Genomic DNA, 16,618 nt, shown 5'->3' with positions numbered 1-16,618 from the left:
TGTGATGATGTACCTAACAAAATGAGAACGTGACTTCTTGAGAAAGCGTGAGAACTGCCTAACACACTTATGTGTTGAAACCATACTGGATACCATCACAGAATGGTTTGGGTTGGAAGGGACCTTTAAAATCACCTCACTCCAACCCCCTGCTGTGGGCAAGGACACCCTCCACTAGATGAGGTTGCACAAAGCTGCATCCAGCCTGGCCTTGAAAGCCCCCCAAGGAGACAGCATCAAAAATCTCACTGGGCAACCTGTTCTAGTGTCTCACTACCCTCACAGTAAAGAATTTCTGCCAAGTATCTAGTCTAAACCTCCCCTCTTCCAGTCTAAAGCCATTTCCCCTCACCCTGTCACTAGATGCCCTTGTAAAAAGCCCCTCTCCAGCTGTCCTAAGAAGAAAAATAACAAACACCCAAAGAACAAGACAAAAAACAGCTTTAAGAACAGGATTCAGTAGTCTGCAAAAACTTCAGTGATGCTATTGAGTATTTTACTGTACTCTAACCAAGCCCCCAGAAATCACACGGAAGGTCTTATGTTAGTGTAAAATGCCACTCCTCCCACAGAGAAACCACAACTCCACACTTCACTCAATGGCTTCAAAGTTGATGGCGCCATGTGCTGCCACTGCTGCACATTTCAGCAATCCTCCTACTGCTTTTGATGTCACTCTGCTCTTCTAGAAGAGGCTTAAAAAAACATCACATTCCTCAGATGTGAGTTCATGTGCTTATGCCACTCAAAACCAGAGGCTAGGAGTTCCTCCTGAAGCTGGACATGTGCTGCAGTGTATTTTTTCCTGAAGTATTTGGATAACCGGGTATTTTAAGATTGAGGAAGGCAAGTTTGAAAAAAGGTACTTAAACTCCAGATATAAAGAAACGGATTTTGAGAAGAGGATTTGACAATAAGCACTACTCCCACTCAGAACGAGATCTTAGGAGACAAGAAGTACAATATATTTGAGCCTTCAAGTTCAGCTTTATTCTGGAATCAAAATTTGCATTCTATTCAACAGGAAGAATTCTCCCACATTCATGCGAAAAAAAAGATAGATCTAATTGCCTGAAGAGCATCTCTAAAAAGAAGGAATCTAGACTGTCTGAAAGGTCAATAGATAACCTGGCTCCAGTGAAGCAAGGCTGTAGCTGTAAGGATTCATTAGTCTCCTGAAATCATAACTGGCATATTTAAAGAGCAAAAATACTGTTTGACATTAGTAGTTCATCTCTGTTAATTCTCTAATGATGGCAAAACTTTTTTTTTTTCCCCCTCAAGTTAGCTATAGTCCAAAACTCTCACTTGTGCCAAGGATTATTCCAACATAGGTCAGTCTTATTCATTTTGGACAGAAACTGGCACCAAGGAAAGTACTTCCATTACTGAGCTTCATAAAGTTGATATTCCATGCTCTGAAACCTAGTCTTTTTCCTTGCTCATATTAAACATAGCTTGCAAGAAAGACACTGACTTCATCTTCAAATCACTTTGTGCACCTTCAATTCATCCCTGTGGATGTGATAAACTTATCACAGCTGATAGGTGTAGTGTTATATAGATAGCAGCAACAGTAGAACATTTCCATGCTGTTTTCCTTGTTTTAACAGACTTCTCTCAGAGGATAATGCATTATTTGTCCTGTACTTGTCAAATTAGAGTCTGAACAACTATGATGAGAATCTTTGAATTTTGGAGAAAACTGATTATTCTGTCTTGCAAGGCTAGACTTCAAAGTTGAAGTATCAAAGGCAATTTGAGTATATACTTTATGCACTGGTTCATCTGGGTGAACAAACATGTTGATTCAAACAAAAATTTTTTATTTTAAGACTGAAAAACTATGGTTTTGAAGACTGCTATTCTGTCATTGTGAGTGCCTCGAAATGCTCTAGAGGATAACTGATGACAAGCTAACAAAGTAGAAACTGTTGAGTCTGAAACGTTGACTTCGTGACACTAAGGAACACCCTGATGAATTTTAAATACCAGACAGTACTGAATGTATGGACACTCAGGTTTTATTCACCTACCAAAAAAAGAAGGAATCTAAAGATTTGACTCAATTCTGCTTTCTATGCTCTCTTAGCAGAGCACAGTACAACTAGAATGATCTAATCCAGGAAGAAAGCTCATCTTTGGGATAAAGAACACGTGTGAACACATTCAACAAATACTCAGCAGTTACATTACCTTTGGTGATAAAACTAAAATCATTTGAATTCTAAAATCCACATGTTTCGACACTTTAAGCTGGACCTCTTCTCTTCTTGTAAACTGACAGTCTGTCACAGTTTTAAGACTTGGCACCCTACCCTCTATCCTGCACTCAAATCTCTGCCCCAGTCACTGACCTTTTCAAGAATGGAATCCTGGTTACGAGCAGACCTATCTACCAGAAGCCTCGTTTTGCAATTCCAACTTTCTTCAAAATTATGCTTACTCACTCATCTAAAATAAGCCAGTAACCCTCAGGAACAGGCAGCAACTTAGTAATAAAAAAAAAAAAGCAGCCCCAAGACTGCTCTTTGCAGTAATCCTTAAATAAGGGGTCAAACCACTTTCCATGCAAAGCGCTATCTTCAGACCCAGTGCAACAAGTTTAGATATATCTGAAAATAAACTTGTCTGGGATGGTACACAACAGATAACATTCCACCACTGGGAGCAAGAACTCAAGGGATAAAAAAAAAAAAACTGATCACAGTTAAGAAGACTGCTCATATCCATTTCACATCCTAGCGAGCAGGAAACTATTAGGATTCTCAACTTGACAACAACATCCTGTATCACTCCTTCATGACAGAAGAAATACACAATAACCCCACTATTTAAAAAACAGAAAGAAACGAAGAAAAAAAACATCACTACCATACGTTAAATCATAAATATGCTAAGAATATACCTGAAATCTGTGACAGTCTCAGAACGTGTTTACCTTATGAAGTGCTGAATGTAAACTTAATTTAGTGATAAAAAAAAATAAATCTGGCTACGCATGTAGGAAAAGCTGTTTCCAGGCTGACACAGACCTCTTTTTGGAGCTGCGCTCTCGGCTCCTCTCCCTGGAACTGTGCCTGCTCCTATGGTGGCTGCGACTCCGGCTGCGGCTGTTAGAGCGAGACCTGTGGCGATGGCGTTTCTCGCGGGATTTCGAGCGAGTTCTTCTCTTCCGTTCCCTGGAGGCCGAGCGAGACCGATGTCTGCGACGATCTCGGGACCTAGATCTAGGAACAGAAAGGACAGTATCCTCTGAATACTATGACACACTCTATGAATAAGAGAAGCTGTACAGAGAATAGTCTGCAACGTTCTGAGCTATCGCATCGTCTTACCACAGGCACAGAGGGGAGAGCAACATCAGAAGTTGCTACATAAGTCCAAACAGTCTCACAGTCAATTTATGACTATAGATTTGGACTACATGTATTGTTACAGCATAGCCAATTTAGACTTCAGAAAGGAAAAACAAAGTGTTTTAAAACCTTGTGTTTATCAGGACAAGATTTAGTACTCTGAGATGCAGCGATAGGGATTATCTGGCCAGAAGTTGTGTATCACGGTGTTCTGAGAGCACAGGACTATAACCGTCCCCATAAAAGCAACAGAAGTATCTAGAAGGATCTAAACACAATACAAATTCATGATTTTCTTTCTTTAAACCACCCTGCAACAATATCTCATTGGTGACTTTCAACTGCAGGTTAAAAAGTTACAGATGTGAATTAAGAGGTACCAAACATGAGCTTCAGTTTTGAATAAAGTAACCCTCTGCATTCCAAGCATTACCAGAGAGCAACACAGCACTATAATAGCCACAAAATAGACAGACATGGATAAATAATGAGCTTCAGTTTTGAATAAAGTAACCCTCTGCATTCCAAGCATTACCAGAGAGCAACACAGCACTATAATAGCCACAAAATAGACAGACATGGATAAATAACTAAGTAGCACAATGCCACATGCTGCATAAGCACACAGATGACTGTGTAGTCGGACATTCAGTCTGTAAAGAAAGTCTTAAATTAATAAGACGAGACAAACGTAGAATATTTCAGCTTGTGAAAGGCTGGCATCACTGATGGCATTCCTTGTCTGCAGACTTATGTACCTTTTGGTATGCTTGCTGTGGGATCTGGACCTAAAACAAATGGAAAATGGCAAATTAACTTTTCTTACAAAAATCTTATTATCAAATAGAAAGTACAGTTTAGTAATCTTAAGTCAAAGTTTCAGAGCTATTATTGTATTTTTAATTTTACTAGCATATAACTGAAATGTCTCACTTGAGGTTGACATCTTTGTAATACATTAGAAAATACATATTCTCAACAACTCTTTTGGTTTGTTTCTTTTTTTTGTTGTTGTTTTGCAGGTGGTAGTGGTTGTTGTGGCTGTTTTTTGAGGAAGCAGGGATGTGCATACTAGTCCACTTTTTAATTCGCATCCCTTTCAGTAACAAAAGATTACAGTTAAATAGTCAGTACTCCCTTATTTCTTGTCAGACATTATTAGACTGCAATAGATTCAAATGTTTCCACTGCTGACCTCTGGAGCCAGCATGTCAAGAGAACTGTAATTGAGACATTATTCAACCCTATCACCACTAAGCATGAAAGCAACCACTTCAAAGAAAAGCAAGTAATTATTTTCCTTAGTCATACATTCAACTACTTCCATTGAGAAAAAAAATAACATCTATGCATCATATGTCAAGTCTCAAAATACTTAAAGTACATTTGTTCAAATGTGTAGGAAAAACCACCAGTATTCACACAGCAAAGAAAAGGTTTACTGTGAAAATAGTTAAGGTTTTAAGAGTTAAGAATTACATTCACTTTCAGGTCCTCTAAGTTTTCAAGGAATGGAAACTAACACGATTCTGCGGATTGTATAGAACAGATGTTCATGAACAACATCATAGTTTTTCCATTAAACTTAAATAGGTCATTATGTATATGCAGCTGAAATAGATCTTTACCTCCTTAGTTTCTCCCTTTCTTCTCTTTCCCTCTCCTCTCTGCGTTTCAGGCGCTCCTGATTGCGTTTCTCCTGTTTATCAGCCACAATCCTCTAAAAGCAACAGAACATATTCATTAAGTTACATTTCAATATTTTTTCAAATGAAAGTATAAAAACTAAAAAAGCAATCTACACAGTTAGCATTCAGTTCTTTCCCACATGAATATTCCCTTTTGAGTATTAGTCCCTCTCTCTTCCTCAGTATATTTTATCTTTTTCAAGAAACACAGGTAATCGCAAAAGAGCTGCTATAAAACAGATGGCTGTTACACCAAGACCTGAAAGATGCAAACTTAATGCAAGCTTCTCGTGAAGGGAATTCAGAACAGTAAGTCATGTCTTAACGCGAGAGTTTTCATGCCAACCCTATCATATTTCGGCCACTGGGGAAAGGCAAAAGGTAATCGGAACAGGAAGAATTAAGAATGTTATTAACTCCTTCAGCTATGCTGTGAAATAAAGAAATTCAGTCTTAAAAGGATTTGGTTGGGCTGATACCTAGCTTTGAGGCTAGTTGTTTCTGAGTTGTGAACATTATACATGTAATTAGAAAGGATGTTTCAGCTGATAGCCCCCAGGTTGAACTCACTACTACTGGGGACAAGGCACGCTCAGTAGAGGGCCCTCAGATGTGGAACTCACAACTGGAGATCTGGCCAAACCCAAGTCTCGCCACCTTCTGGACATGATGCAAGAAATTCAACTCTTTGTAAAGACCTTCTTCTGAGATGTGGAATTGCCCCAGCAGCATCTTGATTAGATCTCTGAGGAGAGCTCTGAGGAAGGAGGGGATAATTATTGTTTTCTTTTTTTGTTAGTGAAGTACTTCAAAAGATTATTTTATTGATGGTTTGGGAATGTGAAATAATTATCCATGCATATTTTTTTTCCAAATGTTGTAATAATCAGTTAATTAGCTCCTTTATGTCAAACTATTTCTATATTGCCTTGCAAAATATCAGCAATTCAACTACAAGCAAGGTTTCACGTTCAAGTGAATCTTTGCATAGTTTCACAGAGAGATGAAACACGCATGATCTCCTCTAGGTATCTAAGGTTTGAATTACAGCAACTGTATTTTGGAGCCTACACTGCCAATAGTCAATGGAAAGAGTTGGGCTTTCCAAAGGTTAAGTTACAGTATCCATGCAAGACAGCTGGAATATTAAAAAAACCCAAGCTAAGTTACTCAAACTCAGTAGTAACATCTCAGCTTTTAGGGTTTCAATTCATTTAGCAATCACCTTTAGTAACTTCTAGGGTAACATGCTTAAATAAGCCTTAAACTCCATAATTAACGTATTAAGATCATAAATAGCATAAGGGTCCAAGTCCATACTCTTGAATATCGAAAGTCTCTATATAATACAATTCCAGTAAGTCTTTTTTCAAACATACAATTTACGGTCAAGGTAGAGTCGTTTAGGAAAATATAACTGGATTTCAAAACTGCAAGCTATGGAGAACACACAACCTTCCCATAACAATTATTTTAAGTTAGCCCCACTTCAAGACATACACCTTTTTCTGTTTTGACTTTGAATAGCTACAGCCTTAAGTTGTTTGAACTCACTTCAATTATTGTCAAGTCAAGCTTAAAAGCTTTCAAATCACTTAAAAAAAATCTCATAACTATATGACTGGAAAAGTGAGTTTCTGTAGTCTCTCATCATGCAGCTGGCTGTTAGTGCTTCAACCACTTCTGCAAATCTTTTTGAAATTATTTGCTATATGAATTTATTTCCTCTTTCTGTATATTCTTCTTCACTGGTACCAAAGCTATCAACAACAGCCCTATGGGTATTTTATTCTGTTAAATACCACTGCCTTAAGTTTGCTACACGTTCTTGCATTTTCAAAAGCCTCATTATTACTTTCTTTTGGCCAGTTTATTGGATGAAAAGTTAATTTGTCTATCTTCAATGACTGTCAAACATGCTTCAGAGTACAGTTCTCAAGTTTACAGGTTTACAGCTGCTCTTCATTCCCAAGATGCATTTTTTGAGCACATTTAAATCTACCTAGTGCAAAAGAGGCCATCTTATCAAATTATTTAGATAACTGCTATTTAATAAACAGTGTTGGTGTTTAATGAATGCGTACGGTGTTTACAGACTAATGAAATATCTCAAGGTAACGTGAAAGAATTCACACACCCAGAGATTCCATTAGGACTATCTGACAAGTAATTAAGAGCGCACACAAAAAAAAATAGAGAAGTAATTTACCCTGAGTTCCTCAAGTTTCTCTCTTATTTCAATAAATCCTAAGTGCAGTTTTCCTCCAAAGTGGTCAGCAAGTCGTCGGTCATTGTCATGGAGACCAAGATAGGCCGAACACACCTCGCAAACTCGCAGCTTCTGCTGTTGAAAGCTAGAGGCAGGCATAGAATTCCTGTACACTTCCTAAAAGAAAAAAAAAAAAGTCAACTCTTACTTCTCAATTCAGAGAAATACAATTTTTCCTCTCTGTTTTCTCTAAATTTCTTCTCTATTTTCTTCTAAACATTGAAAGTATAGTACTTTTGATAACGTAATTCAAAGCCAATCAGCAGATGTGTTAGCTGATTCATGAATGGTGTGAATTAACTATCTTACTAAGACACACTGGAGGTTCCTTACTTTGAAGATAGATATATTAAAAACAGTATATTAGCAATTGGTTTTGCTAGTATTTTGGATCATGCTACTTATAAGAAGTTATTACCGTAGACAACACAATGAATATATCTTAACACTATAATTACTATAATGAAAAGATTACATATACTCATCCTGAACCCAATTTAAAGCAAGAAATCTACACACATTTTAGAAACAAATTAAACATTATGTTATCCTTGCAACATTTACCTACAAACACTGAGATGACAGATGGGTGAGACTACCAGCAACCCCCTGGTACCATTAAATAACCACAGATGTTCCTTTCTCTAAATTTAACTATCTTGGTGAGATGCAATATAGAAGAGCTCCTGGTGATGTTTGCCACCTCAACATTACAACATCTGCTTAGACTTGCCTGATACAGAAGCCATTAACTATCTTTCAACAAAGACAAGCTTAGCAGGGTATTGAATGGCTGCCTTCACTGATGTTCTCCCATGAGTCACAGCCCAGCATATCACAGCGAACTGTGGGGTTACCACTGTCAAGAGCTGTGAAACTCAATGAGATGGTTAAGTACCACCAAGCACAGACACAGCCATAGCATTCACAGATGCTAACAGCCAGTACACCTAAACGCATCATCACTGGAAATTAGTGTGGTTCTTAACAGCACAGGTGTGCATTTTCATGTAGAAACTTTTCCCATACACAAAGCAAATCCCTTGGTTTTCTATGAAGAAAAAGGAAGAACCAGTAGCTAAGACATCTGGCACTACAGTTACTGACCAATTCAATTTTGTCCTCTCCATCCCACAAGTCTTAAATAACCAACTTACTTCAGCTTCTCTCTTCTTTACCCTGGCCTTCTCCACTTCATCCATTACTTTTTGAGATTCTTCCACATTTCCATCAGCTCCCAGCTGTTCTACTTTGGCCAGAAGTTTTCCAATCTCTTCATTCAATTCATGAACTCGTTCAGCCTTGAAAGAGGAGGAAAGGCTCAACAAAGGAAGTGCTCTTAATTATGGAAAATAATGTGAAGCAATACTGAGCTATTCCTATGTTCAAAATTCATAGGATAAAATTAAAGGAAGCACACAGAGAAGTTCTCCAAATAAAAAGGAAATAGAATTGCCCCTCATCAAAACACGTAGAAAAAGGTTTAGGAACCAAGCAGCTCTAGGGCAGGATCTTGTTCAGAGATTTCAAGTAATTCACACTGTTGCCTATGCCACAGAGACTTGCAAAATTAGTATTTATACAGCCATTCCTCCTGCCATGTGTATATATTTGCAGAAGAAAACCACACAAAATGTTTTGTTTATAGATTCATCAGAATGAGCTCTCAGATTGAGTAGTCTGAAGTCAGTCCATTTAAAAAAAAAGAACAAAAACAAAATTAGACTTCCGAAAGAACTTCAGCAATTAGTTTTACATGCTTACTTTAGCTGCAACTTCAGCACTGATCTCTTCTTGGGTTTCTGCTAATCTCTTCTTAGCAACTTCTGTTCTCCTGTCACAGTCTGCAATAAATGACTGCAGGTGGTCCATTGCCTACAACATCAACAGAACGCTAATTAATGTTGTAAAGAACACTAGCATTTCATCACCCTTAACAGTTTCCTGGCTTAAGAATAACTTTTGTAAGTTTTCCTTTGTGAAACCTTTGTAAAACAGTAACATAACAGCTTACAGTGTATAATCACATTAACATTTTAAAAGCCAGTCTACACATTATCAAAATGTGTAAGTATTTGCAGAAATTTAGAAGGGATTCTGTCTAAACTCATTAAGAAACAGCCAGCATTTATAACATGCATTAACATCCCTTAAAGGATAGGTATATTCACTTCATCCTACCAACACATGCAGTACTGAAACAATCTTCCACCAGGGTTCTAAGCTGTGAAATATATTAGTGTCACCCACTTCCAGCTACAACAAACCCAAATCTTTTATCTGAGCTCAAGACTAACTTCCTAGCTAGGAGTTCATAACCGTACTACTCAAACTACAGCATACTGAGACAGCACGTCATTTGTTAACCCCAGTACAAAATGACTTCTTTTTCCCCCAACAAGTAGAGAATATAAGCCTGCCTTCAAATTATACACTGCTTTAACGTTTGCTTAGTAATTGCTACAGTTAAGACAGCACTCAGGTTCACACAAATTTGTTTTTTGTAAGGCTATTAACAATTCTACCTAAACATGACTACAAATTCAAGTGCAATACTTGTACACAATCATTAGGAGCCATTTCAAAACTACTTTCCAAAAGTTTTCCTTCCTTGTGCACCAAAGCTTATGGATTGCTGGCCAGTTTATCCCCCCGAGGGCACACAAGTTACACTTTCTCTCCATCATTAAGACAAAATACATACATCAAGTTCAAAGAAGAAATCTTGATCTTTGGATGCTATTTCATAGTCTGCCCTTAATGCCAGGTCATGCACTTTCAGACACTCTCCAAGGTCCATTCTCTGAAAAAAGATACAGGGAAATTATCACTACAAGTAGTATACACAAGAATGAAGTTAGAACATCTGACTGCTAAAAGAAATCATGGTGAAACAATTTCTTATGGAGATAAAAAGTTAGTTTAATAAAACTTTAAGACAAAGCTCAGGTTTTGAAAAAACATGCATTAATGATGAAATAAATATGCAGACAGTAGACAGCTTATTCTATGATGGTTGTTCACATGACAGAGTAACATTATTGTTCTGCCTAAGTTATTCGACTGAAAGTTCTAAAAATTCTAATCACTGAAGTAGAACATCCTGTCTTGATCTAAAACAAGGGAACCAAGATCCCTACCAATAATTAGCAATTAAATGGTCAAATGCTTGATCTGATCTTTCCACACAGCTCTTGATAAAAATGTTCTGGCTACAATCATAATGTGGAACAGCTGCCACCACAGCATCACTGCTAAGTACTGCTTAAAAATAATACTCAGAGCACATAAAGTAAGGAAGCCAAAAAAAATCAAATTTCTCCAAAACATTTTGCTGATGAGTAGAGACGAACTGAGTGTCAGACCATCCCTGTGAATCAGAGAAGAAAAAGTACAGACATTTTACTTGTTATCTAAAACTGGTCTAGAAAAGACAGGACGGAAGCATGAACTAAAGCAAATTCATTCACTGAATCTCTAATCTTTGATATCATGTAGAATATAACCAAGAAGAGCACTCAGCTTTATTAGGTATAACAAATACTGGCTTAAAATTGAAAAGGGTGCACTGTATAGCAAAAGGAATTTTGATGAAATCTGTTTTCTTCATTTTCTTATTTCTTCTTACTCCATCTTGTAGCCTGCAAATTACTTTGAGCCCAGTATCACTGCTGAGAAAAAATTCTGCCCTCCCTTTACCATTTCTGTGCCTCCCCTGTTCCAGGGCATCAAAATATCAACTGGGAAAAAACAACTTCACAAAGCCAAAAATTGAGACAATTTTTTAGCAGAGTACCTTTGTCCAACATGTCAAGCAGCCACACAGAGATGTTTACAATATGCAGGGGAAGTGTAATAGGGGACCTGAGTAGCTAAATTATCTTACAGTACCAAGATGTCATTTCACTAACTCCTGAATAGCTTCTGTAAAATTAGCTGAAATTTTTAGGGGGTTGTGAGAGGAAGATGATGTAGTATTTACTTTTGTTTGCATCACAACAAGAAGAAGGAAGCAATTCAACACTTTGTTTCATCTCTTCAATCCAACTTAGAGCACAGCCTTATAAACACTCACGGGGCATAACAGAGCCTTCTAAATGCTCATGGGGCGTAACAGAGAGCAACAACATATACAAGAGAAACCTGATTCCCTCTTGTTGGCTTTTCTGATAAAGAAATTGTATCATTGTTAGAAGTGCTCCTCAGCACAGCCCGTAATCATTTTGGCTACTGCTTTGAAAGTACCTTAACAGAAGTATTACTAAAATATTTACCTTAAAAACTCCATTAGTAAAACCAAGCTTAGAAACATAGACAAAAGTTGAAAAGTTAAGCCAATTCACGTTATATATAAAATCAGGTTAAAAAGCACTTTGGTATAAGTTAAGCAACGTTATGCAAAGTTAGTTCATACTGAGGATGATTCAATAGTGTCAAAAGTCTACACTGGATCAGAACTGCTGAGGAGCTAGATAACTACAAAGAAGCTCATATTATAGTTTGGTTCATGTGATCACTTCTAAAGTAGATGGATTGCAGATGAAGAAGGCCAGAAGATAAAGCAAGATATTATTTTCATGCTCCACACATCCACACTGCAATGTGGTGCCAAGATGTGCCTTTCCACAAAGGCAAAGCACCAAAAGTCAGCCATTCAAGATCAATCATATTTGAAACAGAAGGTGGCTATAAGGGAGATGGAGGTTCAGATTTTGATCTACTGCTGAAGGCTCAAAGAGCATGCACATAAAATCACTGCATCAGCAGTGAAAGGAAGTTTTAGACAGACTTATGTTACTTAAAGTGATTTACAGAAGAATTCTGATGAGCAAAGCAAAGAATAGGGGGAACAACAAAGTTCCCAGGCTAGACATAACTGGTTTATGGAATATGAGAAGCCATATACATATATCAGGACCTTTTGCAGATACAGAATTCTTAATGAACATTAAAACCAGAAAAAAATCCCACAGATCCTGAGAATCCATATCAGAAAGGAAGGTGACTATTGAAGATTAAGTCCAGAAAATATTCCAGCAACCAAGTGCAGAGCAGATCTTTTGCTGTTGCAGAGCTCTATTTAAGAAAAAAAAAAAAAGTGCCTGCTACTAACAACTTGCTAACCATTTTCTAACACCTTCTTCTTTCACTCACTGTTAAACGGGCATTTAAAGATGCTGATTTCCCAGAGCTGACGTTTAGATAAGTCATCTTTCATCCCCATAAACCTCATACTGATATGTTTCAGTAATTATTTTTGCCATCCCATCCATGAAAATGGATAGAACTGTATTAACACAGGAAGATGTTGCTTCCTGTTGATGCTTGGAACTGCATCAATCAAATCAGGTACAGAATGACCATTACCCTAGTTTGGTATATATGGGCAAGAAAGAGGTGGTCCAGAATACAGACAACACAGAAGCTGAAGAGCTTTTATGAAAAATAAATGTGCACTCAAAGAAGCTGACAGCAGTTGCTGAACAGAGTCGAAACCATCAGATGTAGCACTGTTCTTGAAACCATGAACTTGATTTTCAGATCTTGAGCAATCTACATGAAAATTATCATTTTTGTTACAGTGTATCTCACACTATCAAAGTTTCTAAGAACAGCATGCACCTTTGAGGCATTCTGAAAGATAATACTCTGAGCAGCACTTCTGTAGAGAACTCTTTCTAGTTAAAAAGATACTCTCACCAGAACAGCTAACGTTCAGCAAGAGAATTTGTTTATGAAGTTCTGATCTGAGGGGAAACATTATGTGTTCTTGAGGTACCGTACCTCTTGCTTTATCTAACTGACAAGAAAGATATTTCCCCTCTTTAATTTTACCTGCCTCTGAAGGCTTCAGTTTCTTAGAATAAATTTTAACTGAAAGACAAAGCTAGCAGCAGTCTCACTTTTAAATAAGATGCGTTTCTTTAGCATTTTATAGCCTGATTATAAATTATCATTAAAGTCATATAACCATACAGATGAGCAGCGATAAAAAACAAACAAGGCACCCCTTCATCTATATACATGATGCTCATTAAAATAGAACGTGGTAAATGAAGTCATTCTTTCATCACTAGTCAAAGAAATTAAGAATATGTCTAAAGAGACCGATGTGATCACTTATTGTCACAACAGAGCTTTTAGAAATTCATCACCACTAGGTTGAATACTGCAAATTGAGGTGACTTATGCAAGTCTAATGTCATTTGCAAAGGTTAAAGCAGTTCACGTGATCAAATCAGACCTAAACTGATATGCTGATCACCTCCTATAACCTCCTAGAACATCTACTCTCTGTAGCACTACGTGAAATAATCACATCAGCACAACTAAATTTTAAGCATGGAATATTTCCACGGAGCCAATGAACTACTGACAAAGAAATCAGCTCCAGATGAAGACACCTAAATGCAAATACTGAAACACATCTATCTGCAGATGTGAGGAGCACAGTAAAAACATCTGGGTGGTACAGAGCAATGAGACCAGACGGATTGTGCCCACCTTCAGGGGGACATCCAGTGGCATGCGAACTGAATCTTTACGCTCCACTGCAAGCTTGGACACCCAGTTCCCAGATGGAACCTAAATTTAGATGTCTTTATCTGGAGCTGAGTTCCACCCTAATAAGCTTAAAGATAATCACATATTATGTTATCTTACGTTGCTAAAGCAAGGTCCCCATCTATATTGCTGAATGAGTCCCGAAGGGCTGGGTGCAAGGAAATCATGTACACAAAAACGCACTCAACTTCAGAACTGCACCAGACAACTCTGGGGTCTATAAAAATAAAATGCAAAAAAAGCATATATTCCTCAACGAACTCACACAAAAGCAGATGAAGTTCACCCAGTAGAAAGAAGTTTCTCAACCACAGTTTGCAAGATCAAACAAAATACTTGTGACCTTTTCCTCTCAACAGGAAAGGGCAACCAGTGTAATAAAACAACATCACTGAAGAAGCACTGATCTGTTGGGGCCATCAAAGGCAGCCCGCAAGCTACTACTGTAAACTTTCAGGCCATTACTCCTTTTAACCTTACTAAAGGTATTTGGCTTTAAATGTCACTACGTTAGAACTTCAGTACTCAGCTATTAATTCAGAGCCATCAACTTCAAGGATCAGAGCACCAAAGCATGAACAGTGTCAGTTAAAAACAGAAAAGCATTTGTGAGAGGCAGTGTTAGAAGTAGGTTCTGAACACAGTTTTACAATCTTGAATACAAAGTCATTTCTGTGATCTTACTGACTAGCTTAGTATGCGCCTCATGCAAACTTAAAAACACACTTCACATACAATATAATCACAGGCACAATCCAGCCATAACTGTAACATCATCCATCAGTTTATTACCTTTGTTTACATTTTTGCTGTTAGGATACACTATTCTACCAGCACCTTCCACACAGCCCATTATTTCCATGAAGAAAAGGATAACTGAAACAGAAGGGACTGTTTTTGGGGCACCCAGAAGTTCTGAAATTCTGAAACAGTTAATTCTTATGACACCACAGCCCTGAGTCAAATATTTAGGCTTCCTTGAAGGGCTATTTTACCATAAGCTACTCCAAGGAAGTAAGACAGGTGAGCAAAAGGAAGCTTCAAGTCAGAATCTGTGTGCTGTTGCCCACCTACACATTGGAAATCTCCTAGTAAAACTCAAACCTTTAATAATTTGTGGGTCGCTTTATTGGTACTTTGTGCCATTTTTTCCAAATAAACACCTCAATGATAACAAAAAGATAAATCTGATCAAAGAAGCTTGAGGAAAATAAATCACTGTAAATGTTCTTGAGAAGCCCAGAAATGACGAAGAACTTCCTACAGTATTCTTACAAAGAAACAAACATGCACTACAACTAAAGAGAGAGGAGATTTACAGAAATCTGGATGAAACAGAAAGTTTCCAGTCTTCCAGTAAATCTGTGCATGCACTACTGTTGCTGATACATACTGCAGTCTGAGGAATGTGATTTTACTATCAAGGGAAATCAGTACACATTCCTTAGTGGAGTTCTTGATATTTTGCCATTATAGAACAAACCAAATTAGCATACTGTACTCATAGCAGTTATATTATTTGTTTCATACATCTGTGTGTCCTCCCCAAGTGCTTCTAACAAGTAGGTGGGATGGAATATCACAGAAGTCTGCATTTTGCAGATGGGAGCAGTAACACACATTTCAAAGGAAGGTGGATCATCTTATGGCAAGGAATTGGCAATTCACACCAAGTGCTTTCCTCATAAAGCAGTCAGTGAAGATACTTAACCATATAAACTGGCTCAGTGGAACAACTTCTTAGGTAAGCATAAGATTCCAGTATTGAATTAAAAGTCACGCAACTCTCATCACCTATCTATCTTGAACATTAAGATTTTCCTCTCAAAACTCAGGAAATAAATCCACGTTCATTTCCCAAATTGTCAATAACTTGTCAGACACATTATCTGCTTTCTGCTCTTTTAATAGCTGTGCTGTAAAAGTAGAAAGCACCTTTCTTCAGAACACTGAACAGCAGAACACTGGATGGGTAGTATATAATGGCTGCTTCTGATAAGTCCCTTTCTACTAGTCCCACTGACAGCATTAAGCTAGTCACTGTTTTTATGGACCTAGAATGACATCATAGAATAAATTCTGTCATCCGATGACTAGAATTTTGAGGAAGAAAGCAAATGACAGATACTGACTGAATAAAAACTCCAAGAGCAGCAGCAGCAGAACCCAGTGAAAGACAGAAAAAGAGCTTTAAGCAAGAGCCAACATATTCACAGACAAGCCCAGACTACATGCTTGATCTGCACTGTAAGAGGTATTATTGTACACTACCTAGAACCTTTAGAATTATAAACAATTCTTACTTGCTAACAAGTCATTCTAGAAGTATTTGCTTATGGAAATTATGCCACAATGAACAGCTGCAAAACTAACATTCTAACAGAACCCTGTGAATTCTGAGCAATGACTTCAGACATTTCTGTGGCACATATTTATGTCCCCAGCCAGGAGGTCTTTTGTTCATCACACAACCAAAGCATCAGACAACAAAACAGATAGGGAAAGAGGAACACTTCCTTTATCCCCCTCCTACTTCAGATAGTTACATATAAAACAGCTGAATAGTAGAACTGTTCATGCAGTGATACACAAAGCACTGTTACCAAATTGTTATCACTTAATGCATGTCTTAGCTGAAGCTAAGACGGTATAAGTTCAGTTGATACCTAACACATCACATGAGGAGGTGAAGGAGGAGGCACAAGACTTAAGAAGAAACTGAAAAAGGGGAGCTTTTC

General features: G+C 37.7%; 1 protein-coding gene across 2 annotated transcripts in view; it reads right to left on the bottom strand.

Moving 5' to 3' along the window:
* Nucleotides 1–16,618, bottom strand: part of LUC7L2 (LUC7 like 2, pre-mRNA splicing factor) — a 30,492-nt gene that overhangs the window by 3,228 nt on the left and 10,646 nt on the right. For both annotated transcript variants that reach the window (XM_065742823.1, XM_065742824.1), the window contains exons 3-9: nucleotides 10,021–10,119; nucleotides 9,081–9,191; nucleotides 8,474–8,617; nucleotides 7,257–7,433; nucleotides 4,988–5,079; nucleotides 4,118–4,147; nucleotides 3,036–3,230 (exon numbers count right to left, since the gene is read on the bottom strand). In XM_065742823.1, coding sequence (XP_065598895.1) covers nucleotides 3,036–3,230; nucleotides 4,118–4,147; nucleotides 4,988–5,079; nucleotides 7,257–7,433; nucleotides 8,474–8,617; nucleotides 9,081–9,191; nucleotides 10,021–10,119 — 848 coding nt within the window. The remainder of the gene's footprint in view (nucleotides 1–3,035; nucleotides 3,231–4,117; nucleotides 4,148–4,987; nucleotides 5,080–7,256; nucleotides 7,434–8,473; nucleotides 8,618–9,080; nucleotides 9,192–10,020; nucleotides 10,120–16,618) is intronic.

The sequence above is a fragment of the Cyrtonyx montezumae genome, unplaced genomic scaffold, assembly GCF_038088225.1.
Source record: "Cyrtonyx montezumae isolate F1298 unplaced genomic scaffold, pur_monq_1.0 scaffold_3, whole genome shotgun sequence".
NCBI lineage: Eukaryota > Metazoa > Chordata > Aves > Galliformes > Odontophoridae > Cyrtonyx > Cyrtonyx montezumae.
Note: the sequence above shows the minus strand (reverse complement) of the source record. Positions and strands in the feature narration are given on the sequence as shown.